This window comes from Rhea pennata, chromosome 1 (genome assembly GCF_028389875.1).
Source record: "Rhea pennata isolate bPtePen1 chromosome 1, bPtePen1.pri, whole genome shotgun sequence".
Taxonomy (NCBI): Eukaryota; Metazoa; Chordata; class Aves; order Rheiformes; family Rheidae; genus Rhea; species Rhea pennata.
Window position 1 is genome coordinate 199,537,199 of NC_084663.1, and position 17,176 is coordinate 199,554,374.

Consider the following 17,176-nt stretch of genomic DNA (forward strand, 5'->3'; position numbering starts at 1 on the left):
GCTCACATGTCCAGACTTTCATTTTCCACCTGTCTCCTAGAGGACCACTGATAATTTTATGCGGAAGATGTGAGTTATGTTTAAAGATTAACAGGTAGCATTAAAAGTAGATTATCTATTTTGTTTCCACTTACTGAAAGTATTTCTGTGACACAGAATAGATTTTCTATACATTCCACACATGGCCAAAATTCAAGGACGAACAAAGAGATCCCAGCACATTTTATAATGGATAGTACTCTGAGATATTTATCCTTCACTGTCAAGAAGCTAGACTGGATGATATAATAGGCAATTTCCATCCGTAATGTCTCTGATTCTTCTAGCTGAAAGGCAGCTAGGGATGCACGAGTTATAATTTCTAATTATTATTTACTTCTGTTTCATTTCTTCAGAATTTTTGCATTAGTATTGCCATGGAATAGGATGGGGTAAAATTCTTAGTCTTAATGTTACTCATTAAGTTATTTTCTCTTATATGCACAAGTTTTTTCCAGTGAAGAATACCTGAGTGTGTATGAACTGGAAAGCAGAATGGTCTCACATTTAGCTTTCAGGCGACGCTGAGCTCTGGTGCTGCATTGTCACTCATTCCAGTCTAGATCATCACATGGTATTGTAGGGGCCACTTATTTTGCCTCTGGCCATCAGCCTTCCTGCTCTAGATCTCTAATGCTTTCCTCCTGAGGGTTCTGCATCTTTACCTCTTGATACCAAATCCGGTGCCCATCATGGAGATCTTCAAGCAGCTGATGTTTTTATCTACAATCCAAACTTCTAGAATCAAGAAGTTGGTCTTCAAGAAAAAAAAAAATACATTTTTAGCTTGCAGGGTTACAGGGAAAGAAGAGTGCACTTTATTTCCCTGACGTTCTTATTAAAACAAACTACCCAAACCATGATGTTTTGCTTTTTCAAATGGTTGCTTACACTTCTCCGTTCTTTAGCTATTGGGAAAGTGACAGGAAGGGATCCCTGCTCTACAAGACATCCAAAGACCTGCTAGGGAGTATTCCTCCTTTACACATTATCAGAAAATTACCAGGTGCCAAATGATCCATCCTCCCCCTTTCCAATTCTGTTTTTTCCTAGTCTCAGCAATTTCAAAATGCTTATCTCCCAACTCCTGGCTTTTGGAGAATGTTGATGAATGTTTGTCTTCAACTGGAGCCTTGATTCTTTGTTTATTGCCCCTTTAGTATCACTATTTTGGTGATTAAAGGGACAGGGAAATAATAGTTTTCTAGTGTTTTCATGAACATAGGGTAAATATTTAAAAAGAGTAGAGATGAAAATTACTATTTTTCTATTTATTTCTTCACAGATGGGCCAGGTGCACACCAAATGATGCATGCATAGAGATCTGTAATCACCTATGCACAGAAGCTTAACTAAAATTGGTTTTGAAATATGAAAAAAGTGTTTTTCACTAATGACAGATCACCAGCAGTGAAGCTGACAATTAAAGTCGTACACATCTGCTAAGTTAGTGATTCAACACTACGACTTTCAAGCATGAAAAACTTTCAACATCGAAGCGCTAATTTGGATGCGGTCTCTGTACTTTGTCTTTCCAGTATGTAGCACTGTGATTCCTTTAGGAAGAACTTTGCAGCTCACTAGAGAGTAAAAACCTGGAGGAATCCTCTGACCTGACTTGCTTGAAAAAAAGTTCTGATAAAAACAAAGTGACTTCAAGCTGAGCCTATTTTGCTTTTCAGTGCAAAATTATTAATGTTAAATCATGTCTATGTTTAACATGTTTAAACATGTTGTTTATACTTAAATTGTTAAGCACTCAAGTTTTTAAGAGTATGACTACTGAAGCACTTCAGAGGCTCAGCTAGGGGCCACTTAGCTTTTACTAGGAAAAATCTTTGAAGCCCTATTAGGGTTAAGGAGAAACTGCCTGTATACCTGGGTGCTCTCCCAGTTTGGACTTCCTAGCAGTTCTTCCTACAGTTTCTTTCTTCTCTAGTACTAGCCTGTTATCGTAAGATGCAAAAGGAATGGTGTGGAGGATATGCAACTGCATTTATACAAACTTGAATTGAGTCATCTGGGATACTATGTGTGCTACTGTCATCTCAAGGTGAGCTTCTGCTCTTAAACATTTAGAAAATGTGCAAGTGTAAAGCAGTCACTCAGTTTTCTTTTTAGATAAAGATAGAAATAAGTTGTCCTATACGAAGAGTTTTTAGGTGTATGTTAGATGCCAAACTTAGAGTGAAATGAATCACTTTTGGGTACCTACAGCTGGTGTCTACATTTGGGCAGATGGACCCTACTGTTTATTCCCAATGGATTTATAATAAAATGAAAGACATTTCAGAAGTAACAGAACATGGCTAGGGAATAGGCTAACATTCTGTCCTCCAAAACAAATTGAAAAGCTTATGCTTGATTGTTATAGGAAAGACATTTATAAGAAGAGAGGCAATTAAAGTTCAAATTTCTTTTCCCCTTTCTCCAAAACTGGAGGCAATGAAGTTAAAATGAGGGAAATTCAAATTCCGTAATAATAAAAAGAAATCACAAAATGTTTATTTAAACTGGAATTCTTTCAGAGGAAGTTGACGAAGGTAAAAAATGGAAGACTTGAAGATAGGTTAGATGTATATGTTTATGAGCTATGCTCAGAATGATGAAAGTTAGTCTTAAAACACCTCTAAAGAGATACTACTCCTCTGGCTTTAGGTCTTTAACCAGTTTCCTACTAGTAGTGAGCAGGGTGATATCTAACTGAAAAGGCAGATTTCTTCATACGTGCCTCCTGTAAGTTGAGTGCGGCAAATAAAGACAGATAACAGAGTCACAGCAGTTATGACAGGAGAGGTGTCATAGGGCCCAGAATCACTGCTTGGGGCGGTGTAGCAACGGTAGCACAAAGCAAGAACATGACACTAGCTGGAGCAATTGTCCATAGCACAGCCGGGGCCTCAGAATGGCTCAGAATGAGGGAGGATGCTGCAGTTTGGGTCTCTGGCTGTTGAGGGCACATCGTGTTCTTCCCTGGGGCTGAGACCATGTAACTCTGGGATGTGTGCTGTGGGTGAGGCACTGAATTGCCAAATGAAAAAGCTGTAGGAGAAGGTGAGCAATCTGTACACATCAGGGAGGATGAACAGGATATTGACAGGGTCTTTGCAGAGTCCCTGCAGAACCAAGAACCCAAGCCTCGTGTTGTAAGGAAGGGGGGACAACCAGAGACTACCTTCAAAGGAGCAGTGAGTAGAAAGTCCTGAGCTGGAGGAGGGTGGAGGCTTGTCACTTGTGGTAACACATGTAAGATCTCTTTTTCACCTGTAGTTCTGCAGTTACTGAGCAGGTACAGTTCCCTGGGAACAAGTGAGAGAGATAACTTCCCTTTAGGTAAGGCATCAGTGCCAGCCAAACCTCAGATAAATGTCTGCATGAAGAAGAAAAGGAGAATGTTAGATATCAGAGACTCCTGATAGCTCTGAGGAGTCAGAAGCATGCATCTGCCAACCTCATTTGCTGCCTCAGGAGGTTTGTAGCTTGCCAGAAGCATGGACACAGGATAATGCAGAGACTTTCAAGGCTCGTCTGGCTGTTGGACGACTGGCCATGCTCCTCATCAATGTAAGCAACCAGCAATACAGTCATGGGAGACCTTAAGCAGATCAGGAGAGACTACAGAGCTTGGGGAGTGAGGATGAGGGGCCAGGGACCCAGGTGGTGTCACTGTGATCCTGCTGGTGAGGGGAAAAGGCTCAGGCTGGAGTGGACACATCCAGCAAGTCAGCACCTGGCTGGGTGGCTGATGTTGCTGGCAGGGCTTTGGCTTCAGTGGGCATGAAACCATCTCTGAGGAGATGAACAAGAATGGAATGCATCATACAAAGCAGGCTGGGAGGGTCTTTGCCAACAGGCTTGATAACCTCGTGAGGAGAACTTTAAACTACATATGTTGAGGGAAAAGTTTTCATGCTCTGAAGAGATGTGGAGGCAGGGGAAACAGTGAAGAAGCATCTAGAGGACGGCATGGCACTCATGCTCACCTTGTGAAAGCAGCACAACAGGGTGTCCATCTCAAGTACCTGTAGACAAATGTAGGCAGCAGGGAGAACAAACAGGAGAGACCAGACATCCCTGCACTGCTGCAGAGCTGGGATCTCATACAGGATTGCAGAGATTGGATGGAGTGGCTGACTGTAGTGCAGTGGAGAATGGATACAGGCTTTCCAGGAAGCATGGACTGGAAAGGCGATGAGGATGGATGAGCTCTGCTCTGTACAAAGTAGTGTCTGGAGTGCATGGACCATTGTCTTGGAAAAGGGGAGGAGCCATCTGAGAACATGTGGATACGGATCAGAGGACAGATGAACGTGGGAGGCATTGTGGTACATGTCCGCTACAGACCATCTTATCAAGATATGAAAGCAGAGGAAGCCTTTAGGCAGCTGGAGGAAGCTTTAAAATTGCAGGCCCTGGTATTCATGGTGGACCTCAAGCAACCTGCTGCTTCAAAATCTACTGGAAGGGCAATATGGCTGACCACAAGCAATGCAGATTTGTGGAGTGTGTTGAAGACAATTTCTTAATACAGGTGATCAAGGAGCTGATGAGGGGAAATGCTCTGCTGGACCTGTTGCTCACAAGCAAGAAGGTTGAACATGTGAAGATCAAGAGCAGTCCTGGCTGGAGCGACCATGAGATGGTGGAGTTAATACTGAGAGAAGTGAGAAAGACACATAGTGAAATCACAACTCTGGACTTCAGGAGAGCAGAGTTTCTTCATGAATCATCTTGGCAGGATCCTATGGGCAAATAGTCTGGAGGGTAAAGAGGAGCAGGAAGTTCATTGATCTTCAGGAACACAGGATGTTGATGACTGGAAAGAGGCAAACATCACACCCATCTGCAAGAAGAGCAAGCAGGAAGATCTAGGGAACTACAGGACAGTCAGTCAAACCTCAGTCCTTGGGAAGGTTGTGAAGTAAATCCTCTTGGAAACCTTTTCTGAGCAAAAGAAGGCCAAGAGAGTGATTGAGATCAGCTCGCATTGGTTTACTAATGCTGAATTGTGCCTGACAAATCTTATTGACCTTTGTAATGAGTTGGATGGCTCAGTGGATGAGAGGAGAGCAATGGAGGTTTTTTTACCTTGACTTTAGGAAGGCCTTTGGCATGGTCTCCCATAGTGTCCTTAGAGCCAAACAGGTGATAAATGAATTAGATAATTGGATTATGATTATTATGACCAGTATTTTAATCATATATCGTATTTTTTGTCTCGATTTCATTTCTAAGATTTAATAGGAAATGCCAGTAAAAAGGGATATGAGTTCATAGGATTGTTTACAGTTGTCTGACAATAGCTGGGTAGATAATTTAGCTTACAGAAGAGATAGTTAACAATATATGGACCATTCTTACTTCATGCAGTGCTGTAGGGGAAGTGGGATGTATTGATGAAATGAGTTCAAAATTCGGAGATTGCATGTATGGCCATATCTTCAGATACTGAAAGGGGATTTTCCCTGGGTAAAGGAATGCCACATCTGTGCATCAGGTATGCAAAGTGCAAAGACAAGCAATGGAAGATTGCTCAAAGTGTCACCAAGCTGCAAAACTTCCCTCGAAGACAAAATAGTACGTTCTTTCCTCTTCACTTGTGTTGCTAGGCATTCCTGCCTTCCATATGCTTGCTATAAAGGCACTTTGGGGAAACCAGAAGGGAGATTTAATATGACAATCAAAACCTGCCATTTCCCATCTCACTTCAGAGGAGGTATTCATAGAGTACTTGTGCTCTATGTGTAGGGAATGAGGTGGAGGGAAATGTGCTGTGGAGATTGGAGAAGGCAGTTCTCTGGACCTCCTAATTTAAGGCCATTTCTGCTTCATCTACTTGCTAGAGTGGGAAAATACATCTTTTCTATATGTGGAGAACTGATTTTTTGCCTGCTGAGCACAGGAAAGCTTCCGAGTCTCTGTGAGAGCATGCCATGAAAAATACTTATAGCCTATCAGGCCTAAGAACTTAAACACTTGCTGTACCACTGAGAAGAGGATGGTTCTTTGACATGTGATGATTTCAGTTATATGGTGCTTCTGTTGTGTTTTGGAAGAGAACATGTAACTTCTAGTGCAGGAAACTTAGCTCCTGCAGAGCAGAGAAGTAATTAAGTGGTACAGAATTAACTGAAAAAATCTCTTTCAAGGTCTACATCTATTCTGAGCTTACTAAGTGCATGCATTTCTACACATTTGAGTTCAGAAGGGCAGATGAGGTCCTACAGTTTGCTATTAAAAAAAAAATACTATTGCACAAACCTACTGCAACCTGATATAGGCTTCGTTTTTATTTCTGCTGTTGTCAAAGCAGCTACCTCCTTCTGCAAAGAGGCAAGAGTAAGAAGAAAGGTCAGCTCTTGAACTCCTGAGTCTGTTTTCATCAGAATTTGAGATTTTCAAAGCTAATAGTGGTTTTGGAATGAAATACCTCAAATTAAGGTGCATTTCAAAACAGCTTTGCTTTCCAAAACAGCTAATGTTTTGCTTTTTTTTTTTTTTTCAAAAAGTAAGGAAATAACAAATATTTCTAAAATTTGAGCTTCTAAGAGTTTGATCAGAACATCCCTTTGTGTCTTTGATACGGAAGGAGGGGTTATAAATTCACATACCTATGAGGTGCTAGAGGTCAAATAAAAGTACCTAGGTATGTGGGTAGAAGATGAAGAGGAGTGAAACTGGAAAAAAAACTAGTGTGTTAAACGGTATGTTAATTAAACTGTGGTATACTACCCTAATTTTATGATTTTTGTTTATTATTCTTTTGTAGCCTCAGACCATTCGGCAAACTCTTCAAAGAACACTGCAGTATTTTGAGCATCAAGTTATTGGGTAAGTGTTAATGCAAGGTCAAGGAAAGGTGCATGGTTACTTTTTTCTCTATATTTTTTAAGTCACTGACAAGCTTTTTAATTTTTCTCAAAAATTCCTAGAGATGCTCTGGAGTAATCAGGTACATTACAGATGCTAAGGTATTCTCCATGCTTCCATGAGATTCCATTAGAGAAGGAGTACGCCATTAGCTGTGAAATTTCCAAAGCAAAGAGAACAGAGAATCTGTAAAAGTGTAAGATCCGTCCAAGTTTGCTTTTCGTTGAAGCAATTGAGATGGCTAGACAAATGATTTATTTATTACTTATGCTTCTGTCTCAGCTTAATCGGGGTTACACAATGTTAAAAACCAAACCCAACCCAACCCAACTCAACCTAACCCAACCCAACCCAACACAACACAAAACGTACAGTAAATGGTAGCTCCTGGGCTGAGATGCTATGACCTGAGACCCAAATTTGCAAAATCCTGCATCAGTACTTATTGAATACATGCACTGTTACATACTTGCAAGCTTTTGCAGAAACAGGGCTGAAAGCTGCCTCCTAACAGTTGAATGAGAAAATTAATACATGACTGAGAAGTAAAAAGAAAGTAATAGCTACTATCATCATGAAAATCTAAGGTCTTTTCCCATTCATTAAAATAGTATTTCTTCAGCCATTTCCTTATGTACAGAAGAATTTTATTGTCACAAATAACTTTTTTTTCTTAATAGTCAGAATCCAATGGCTGCATATCTATAACTATTAAGTTTCTCTGCCATAAGGCAAATGGAAAATACTGTCCTGCCCTGAATTTAATTACACAGATGTAATGTTAATTTTCTTCAAACTGAGTTAAGGGTCTTTGTAGAATTTATGGTATAGTTTTGAATCTCAGTGCACTGGAGGGAATTATCCCTGTCTGTCTTTCAATGTTTAGTTAAAATTCAAAGAGAGCTCTAACTTAGTAGGTGACATTTATAATGATAGCACGTCTGGCTGGCACCTGAGGGAGCCATTCTTTGCAGGTAGTTACGACATCCACCATGGAAGAAGCAGAGGGAAAGGTCTTCTGGTAAATTTTTTTTTCAGTTGCTCAAAAAATTGCTTTAAATTTCCTGTTAGGAGACTTCAGTGAATGAGACACAGTGCCCTTGGAAACATATGTATGCAATAACAATGCAGCTTTTAATTTATGGCCACATGTGGCTTAGATCTGCTAATTTTAGTGGAGAAAGTTTAAAAACAAGACACTGCAAATACGTGATCACTATGACTTACAATACACTTCAACTTTTTGAATGTCAATATGGGTTTATTAAAGTAGTTTCTGTGTCTATATTTGTCCTGTTGTCTTTACTGATGGTATACCCGCATTCATTAGCTATGCTTTAGTTCAGATGTGATTTGGTGTCTGTACTATGGGTGGTATGATGTCTGTGCTGCTTAGCTTGCTTCTGGCATGCATCAGGCCAGTACTGTAGTACAGCAGGAATGAGTCTGGTCTCCCACAGACACCTCTGTCACCCCAGTGCTCCAGGCTATTCTAGCTCCACTGTGTCCTCAGCTCATTTGCATCACACACTACTCATGAGCCTGTAACTTGTACTGTATTAAGGGCATGTCTTGCTTCTGTGCCCTGTGCTACTCTGTACTAGCAAATTAAACAGAGCAAGGAACATCTCTGGGCATTAAGGCTTGATTGTCAGGGCAGCCACTGGAGTGACTCTGGCCGGGGCCAACTAGTGTTCTACCAAGTAATTTCCACAGTTGGCCTGGGGATAGAACAAGCCAGAGGCTGTTGCTATGCCCAGTAGGCAATCTGTGTGCATCTACCCCTGTTCTGGAGAGTAAGCATCATTCTATATATAGCTAAGTCTATATATAGCTAATTGTGAGGCAATGAGCCTCAGTGCTAGAGTATGTCTTTATTTACTAGCTTAGATGCAGCCCCAGAGTTCACACTGATTTAAATACACAGCAATGCCCCATGCTGCTAACAACAACCACCCAGATAAGTCTGTGAGCAGAAGCAGGAGGCCTGGCTCAAGGCATCGGTACCCTCTGACCAGGGACCGTGCTCCCTAGCAAGTTTCACAGAATCACAGAATGGTTGAGGTTGGAAGGGATATCTGAAGATCATCTAGTCCAAGCCCCCTGCTCAAACAGGGTCACACTGCCCAAGACCCTGTCCAGACAACTTTTGAATATCTCCAATTATGGGGACTCCAACACCTCTCCTTGTGACCAAGTTGGACTGTCTTAAGTGGTGAAGGGTCCTCTTTCCTCTCCTTGTGACTGATTCAAGAGCTGCCTTGTCAGCTGTGGGAATGCCCCTTCTGGTGTTTCCTCTGGAGCCTCTTTTAGGGGTGACGGGTGGTTCTTTCCTTACCCTCTTCATGAGATACTTGAGAGTCTCCAGAGCTTTGGGAATCATGCAGGGCAAGTATAAATGTCCAACCAAAACACCCAGTAAAATAGGAAATAGAATTTGATTTTCTTAGAGTAGATGTTTAGGCACAAATATTTAGGCATGGATCAAGACAGAAAAGAAAAAGATTATGGTTTTGTACAGTACACAGGCAAGAAGCATTAAAACTGCATTTTTCTTTACAGACCTGCATGGGGCAACCCAAGCTGTGGATAGACTGCTTTTCCAGGACAATGGAAAATGCAGAAGTTTGGAAATGATTTTGAAGTGTCTTGACTTGTCTCCAGACCCTATAATCCCAGTACCTAACACAGACAGGGGTGTGGAGTGTCTTAGAAGTATCTTTTGCATGTAGGGGGATGCTAGAGATGGATCTACAACTCTTAGTGATAGTTTGGATGCACTATTTTTCCTTCAGAAAGTCTCTGTCCAGGAGAAGGTGATGTAAATTCTTCTCTCCAGAGCTGCTGTCTGGGTGCTTTGCCAGATTACCACAATCTTGATTGAAAGCTGACCTGTAGAGGTAGAATGGGTTGTGCTATCTTGTGATTTTTTTCCATTTTAAGGCCATCTTTTTAGGCATGACAATACTGTTTTTGGAAGAGGAAGCCACACAGATGAATAGTCATTTTTCAGTATTGTTTGTCTTCATTTTAAGATTCTGACAGCTTGGTTTCAAATCCCTCCCCCACACAACCTCTGGAAGGCTCTTTCTTCCTTCCCTTGCAGCTCTTGTGTTCCCCTGCATGCTCTGCTGAGTCTATGATAAAACTCTAAGCTCTTTCCAGAACAGAGGCATTTGGACTGACAGTTAGATGCCAAGAAGATGGCAGAGAAAGTCTATAGGATGTACTCCTGGATTTTGGAATAGTGAGGGAGGGAAGAGGGTAAGAAAAAGTCACTCCTGTCCAAGGAGGCATTAATGTGAGCCATATCATGGCAACCTGGCAGGCACTGTGGCTCATGTCCTGGGAGGCAACAGCTTTTATGTAGGACTCAGGTGCATGGAGAAGCAGCAAATAGGTTAGAAGGGCCTCTCGGTCATACTGAAAATGCTTGTGCAAAATTTATCAAAGATAGAAATATTTCACAAAATGTGTTCTGTTGGTGCATCTGCAAAGTCCAGAGGTTTCCTAAAGCTAAGAATATCCTGATACCTAAAGTAGCAGCCATTGTGGCTGACCAAATAGAGCAGCACAGATCATCTCCAGGGGACCAGATAAACAACGATCAGCCCAGCAGAAGCCCTAAAACAGGAGCCAACTCTCGGGGAGTGTAGCAGGGAGAAGTCTGAAAGGAGAGGACTAATGTACATAGTGGATAAAAATGTTTCTGCCCACTTGTGGTTATTATACTGCTGACATTGTGGCTTAGGTACCAGAGATAGCATATAGCCAAAGCTTTCTAACATGAGTTGCCTAGTCATAACTCATGTTTCCCTTCCTTCCCCATCTTTCCCCAAATTTGACTTCCCTTCCCTGCTGCTTGTGCCTTATTAATATTTGCATTATACACACACACACGCACACTCAATCTCCCATCCTGGTCAACCGCAGAGGTGGGGAATGGCCATTGTATAATTTAAGGAAGTCTGTAACACTGGATTGCAAAGGCTTGACCTCCTGGCTTGATAATTTTTTTTGTACTGTGACTTTGGGCCCAAACAATGGGTCAGGATGTGCCTCCCTCTGAAGCAGGATAAGAGTTACCACTACGCAATGTGGTCCTGCATCAGTGTGGGGCTGGTAAACACCATAGACTTGTGTAGCTCACTGCAGAATGGACCAAGACCCTTTACTACCAATAACAGTTTTTATTTTTTTTGTCTAAGATTAGCCCAGCCTTCTTGATCTATTTTACTCTACATACAAAACCAGTCTCACTTGTTGGCAGAATAATTTGAAGGGATCTGTCTTCTTGCAGCTTTGAAACCTTTCTGGTAGTTTTCAGTGTGTCCTGGCAAACAAGATTAGTGGAATTTTTAGACATTAACCAGATGAGAAGGAGTCCAACCCTTACAACTGTTATTAATTATTAAACAGGTATAAGCAAAGTATGAAAGTAATGAAACTGTTAATAAAATACCCATTAGAAAATCTTTTCTCTGTGCATTGAAATAAACCAGTTGTGTATTTTGCCAAGTACATTATCACTGTGCTGTAATATTTTCTTCACTTGTATTATCTCTTCCATGCACATTAGCACCTGCATAAAGCTTTTTTTTTTAACAAAGTTTGAGCTTCTGTTGTGTTTCTGTTGAATTAAGGAAAAAACAATCCAGCAAACCTAATTCAAATAGAATAATTTAGATGGCAACTACTTTTTTATTTGTCTGAGCACATCGCTCTATCTTTTGTCAGTGGTGGTATTCTTTTAAATTTTTCTTTAATGGGCTATAAAACAAACTTCCTCCTAGAGAGCATGGTGAGTTGTTATTTGACATCCTTCTTTTTGCTGAGATCTTTTCAGAAGGTAATACACAGAGAAACCTAGGCTTTTTCACTTGCAGTGCTAATTTAATGTAACATAGCTATATCAGGAAGATTTATTCTTCCTATTAGAAACTAGCCATTGCCTCATAAACATTTTGCTTTGAGTTTAATGTACAACTTCATTATAGACAATGTCCCAGTGGTGATGACGTATAAAACAGATATATCTGCTACTAAGTGCTTTGGTATGATTTTTTTATGTCTTTAATCTCATCACAGAGAATACTCCGGATACTAGTATGATACTCCAGATACCCTGGATACTAATGAGATGTTATCAGTGTGTGTTTATACACAAAGCGAAGGGGAGTGATGAAGGAGAGAAGAGGGGAGAGACGAGGGCGGCTAAGGGTTTATTTTCTTCACTAAACGGACTATCCCATATGAATGGGAACAGAGATAAGAACTTACTTTCAAAAAGTAATTGGCTGTTAATTTTTTGAGTTAGCTACTACATACAGAATCCTAAAGGTAAGATAAGAAGAGACTTCAGAACCTATCTTGTCTTTGCCCCTAACCAAGTCAGCACCATTAGGAGATAATGGGCACAAGCTGAAACACAGGAGGTTTCTGTCTGAACTTCTTTACTGTATGGGTAACATAACATCGGAACAGGTTGCCCAGAGAGGTTATGGAGTTTCCATTCTTGGAGATATTCAAAATCTGAACATAGTCCTGGGCAGCATACTCTAGGTGACCCTGCTTGAGCTGGGGAGTTGGACTAGATGATCTCCAGGAGTCCCTTCTAACCTCAGCCACTCTGTGATTCTGTTATTCTGTGATCAGTAACTGCTATTTCTGAAATATATTTGTCTAACTTGCATTTATATAAGGATATGTTATATTTTTTTTCTTTTTGTCTGTAGTTACAGGGATGCAGAAAAGAACTTTCACAATATATCAAACAGATGCTCCTATACAGACTGCTCTGGCAATGAAGAAACAGAAGATGTCTCAGGAATTCTCCAGTGTACAGCTAATATACTTGGTATGTACATTTTTGAGGGAACTTGCTTTCTGTAGCTGAAAGGAGGCTTTGCTGCACATCTTATAACCAAGAATGAACCAAGGCCTTTTTGTTCTAACCAAGGAAATTTAGGATATAGGCACCAGTGTGTTGGTATTGCATTTGTGTTTTTTTTTTTCTACACGTTTTGATCATTTGAAACAATCCAGACTGTTTTTTCAGTGAAGGTGTATTGCACTTTGCACAGTTTGATGTCAGTGATAAACAAAGTTTCAAAGTCTTTGAGTCCAAACGTATTTGTGGCTATGCATGCCTTGTTCTTGAAATTATCTCAGACCATTGGCCTGGCGGATATAGGGCCCAGGAAACATACAGCAGGATGTGCGTGAAACATGAAATATTTTGGAACCTTACATTCGTGTTGAAGGATGCTTGCCGCAGCAAACTTTTAGAAATGTTACGGTTCAAGATGGCATCATCCATTACTGAAGTGCAGCTGTCTTAGTAGGTAACACCAATGGCATACAAGAAACTCTTGAAAATTACCAAGGAAGCCAAAGCTCTTGTGATATGAATACCTGCTCTGCAATTTCACAAGAAGCCAAGTATTCTGTGGAGATAGCTGAACTGATATATGAAAGTATCAGTGTTTTAAAATACAGCTAATGAAAAAAGTACTTATACCTTAAATTTTTGGTCTCAAAATTAGGTATTTGAGACCAAATTTGCCTCCATTCATATGATTTATCCAGCTTGCTTTTCAATCTTACCTGTGCTGCTGATTCAATCAACTATGAAAGGAAAAAAACAAACCAAAACAAACAAACAAAAATGCAATCCCCTCCCCCCCACCGAGAACTCAATTTTTGACTGGATTTGATTTAATCATTTCACTTCTGTGAAATAGATCATCTTTTTTTAGTGTAAACTTTACAAATTGAACTTTTACCACTGGGCAATTACCTACATTTTAAGGAACTTTAAAGAGGTAAAATACTAACTGCTATAAAAGAAAATTCTTTCAAAGGACTAATTTCTGATTTATTTGTGATAGTTGTTTGCCACATAGCAGAACTGGATGATATAGCTCTACTTCCAGGGATGTAATGGTTGGCAATAACTTTTTTTATTAAGTGCTTAGACACTAAGTGGTCTCATATATTAATTGTATGCAGCTATGCCATTTGCTGACAAGAACCAACGTAGCTGTGCTACTAGTCAATGTGAATTTGAGTGTTATGTGTGTTTGGGCTCAGTCTTGAGGTCAAGTACCTGCAGCTCATCAGCTTACTGACAGCAGTGGAGCTGCTCTAAGTGTCTGTGTGCCCACTGCTGCCAAGCATCATCAGCAGAGCAGCATCGTTTACCATCTGTGGGTGCAAACAGAGAGTCACCGCACTCGTACAGGCTGGGCACCGGTGGCCTGGGGAGCAGCTCTGCAGAAAATACCTGCAGCTCCCAGAGGACAGTGAGCTGGAGGTGAACCGGCAGCATGCCCTGGCAGCAAAGCTGACAGTACCCTGGGCTTTATGAACAGGGGCACAGATAGAGATTGAGAAAGGGCATATCCCCCCTCAGCATTTGTTGTACCAGACCTAGACAGTGTCCAGTTTCGGACCCCCAGTACTGTCCCTCCTTTCTGTCTCAAACTGTTAATAGACTCGGGACGCTGTGTAAAACGGCTGACATAGACTCTCTGCGAGATGACTGTGTTTTTCTGACAATTGCAGTGCTTTTTCTTTGTCAGGTGCCATATTCTGCAAGATGCTAAGCACTATCAGAGAGGTTCTGAGTGCCTTTAACAGCTGCTGAAATTAATAGGAGAGATGGTACTTGTCATCTTGCATGTTTGAGTCGGTGAGAGAATTTAAATTTAAATTCTTTCTCTCTTATATGGGACAGGCATATAAGAGAAAGAACATTCAAACTAGCTTCTTCATTTTTATTGTTAGCTCCTGTCACAACAGGTAAATAATTAATAGAGGCTGCCTAATTAATTTTCACATATGCAATTATTTTTCTGGTTGAGTAAAGATTAAAAAGAGACTCTCTTATATGAGAAGGAAGTAATCACTGGGTCATATACCTAGAACAATCGTCATTGCTCAGTCAGAAGACAAGAATGAAACCAACTGTAATGATAGAAATGATACAAATGTATCATAGTAATGATACAAATGTAATGATTTGTTGTTGTAACAAATCCTACTCTCAATTTATTTATATGAGTGATAAAAAGAATTTTCTGTCTAGAGTTCTGAGAGTTCTGAGGTCCAAGAGCTGCATCTGTTCCTGATAGGAGTCAATGTTTATCCCTGGGCTTTTTATGACCCACAGATAGCCATCTCTGCTCTGCCCCTGCTGACCTGAGGCAGAGGATTGCCTAGCTTTTATTTCCACTTATAAACCTTGAAGAAGGTGTTTTCTTAAAGGTGTTTGGGAACAACCTCCTGGTCTCTTACCTTAGATAATGCCAACATGATTTACCTCTTCTGACCCTCTAACTGCCTCTGAAATTGTCATTTGGCATTCCTTATTCATCAAAAGACACAAACGCTGAGGTCAGTAGTAAGCCTGAAAGACTGTGAACAGATGCTTTGCCCTGTGGTCCTGGTGCTTACATTGCTCACACTGTACTGGCTGCAAGCTACACATCCAGCTGGATGCATGTAATTTGTATAGTAAGAGTCCTGGAGTTTTCCTCTTGTCACGTTATCACCAAAAGTGTAAGCCCATCCTCCTGCAGAGAAAGGGCCTGATTCTCCTTGTCTCTTCATTGAAGTTCTCCTGCTACAGCTCTAGACACCAAGACAGTTCTTTCTGCTTTCATTTACTGTAGTTCAGGGAACCACATCCACCATGCTCAAGTGCTAGAAACTGTTTGATATCAGATCAATGGCACAGCTTTCCTTTGCAGCTTCTGTGGTTAGAATATTTAATTTAACTTTGTATCCTTTCCAAAATGCTGGATGGACTGTGCTTTGTTCAGTTCATACAGGCACACTTTTTATAGTGTTCTTCATATCATCCAAAAGAAGAACAAGGGACAACGTGTTGAAAGCTGAGTGCAAGGGCAGAGAAATCTTATCCTCTAAGGAAGCTGTTAGAAAGGGTAATAAAGGTTTTCAAAGAATAAACATGGATATGTTTTATCCTATTGGCACAAATAATGATTTGAGCTGGCTACGTAAGCTGTGTTCAGAGCAGTGTTAGTGTGATCTTATTAAAAAAAAAAAAAAGATTCATGTGAGGAAGTATATTATATGGATGACTACTGCATTTCTTTAAAAATGAGTAAATTTATACTGATGTATGTTAAAGAGAAAGATTGTATCTGAAATGTCTTATTTGACCTTGGGCAAGTTTTCTTCTCCCTGTTCCTCAATTTCCCATCTGTATAATGGAGACAACAGTTTCTTTTTTTAATCCCTTAAACCATACATCACTGCTGTCTGTTTAGATTTTAACCTTCTCAAAGCAAGGACTTTTCCATACTATTTCTACATTCAGCACTTTGAGCAATGAGGGACAAATCTTGTTTGGGCCTACTTTTGTCCACTGTAATAAAAATGATTTGATTTAAAGTAAGATTAAGGCATGTATTTTGACTTATTGCAGCTAGCTGGAATAAAGCAGAGGAGTAAAGTTGTGAGTTTAATCTTCAATGATAAGAAAATAAGGATGAAAACTTTTTTTTTATGATTACTCTGAAATTCCTACCATAGGGAATATATTTTGGGATAAAAAGCCTTCTTGACCTGTCTTCTGCATATCTCTTGGGCAGATATTGCAAGCAGATATGTGTTACTGAGCTTTATGAAGCAATGGAGAAATGCCCACTTTCCGTTTTCAGGCTCATTATGTAGTTTTAACTGTTGGAAAACACCATACACAATTAGTGTAGTCTTTGTGGATGTATATGGCTCTTCACTCTTATTTCAATCCTTTGTAATTAAGAAAGGGAGTTCTGTGAATGGAATACCTGTTTTCCTTTAAATGCAACCAGTGTTTTCTTTGGAGCCCCTTTGCTGTTTGCCAGAAAGAGGGAACTGTGTCATCTGTCATAACTTTTGACAGTAAAACTAATGAATAGTAACCTAAATTCATAAATATATATTTTTAAAAAATCTATCTTCTCATGTGCAAAACTTGCAAAGCAGATGTAGAGATTTATACCCAGTCTTTACTGGCATGGAAGAAACAGTGTCTTTGGAAGTCTATTTCCATATTGGACTACAATATCTAAATTATATGTTTTGCAGCACCATGCTTATATACTGCATAAATAACACTTTGGCAACACCTTAGACACACAGCCTGAAGTTATGAATGCATTTATATCAGATAGTTGTTTCAACAAGGAGTCCTGGAAAAGTAATTGCACGTATCTGCATTTCTGTTGTTTAAGGTACAGAAAAAGTGTTTCAATTT

General features: G+C 40.2%; 1 protein-coding gene across 1 annotated transcript in view; it reads left to right on the top strand.

The window, feature by feature from the left end:
- Positions 1-17,176, top strand: part of GUCY1A2 (guanylate cyclase 1 soluble subunit alpha 2) — a 155,602-nt gene that overhangs the window by 7,107 nt on the left and 131,319 nt on the right. Inside the window, exons 2-3 of the mRNA XM_062577541.1 lie at positions 6,809-6,870; positions 12,645-12,766. Coding sequence (XP_062433525.1) covers positions 6,809-6,870; positions 12,645-12,766 — 184 coding nt within the window. The remainder of the gene's footprint in view (positions 1-6,808; positions 6,871-12,644; positions 12,767-17,176) is intronic.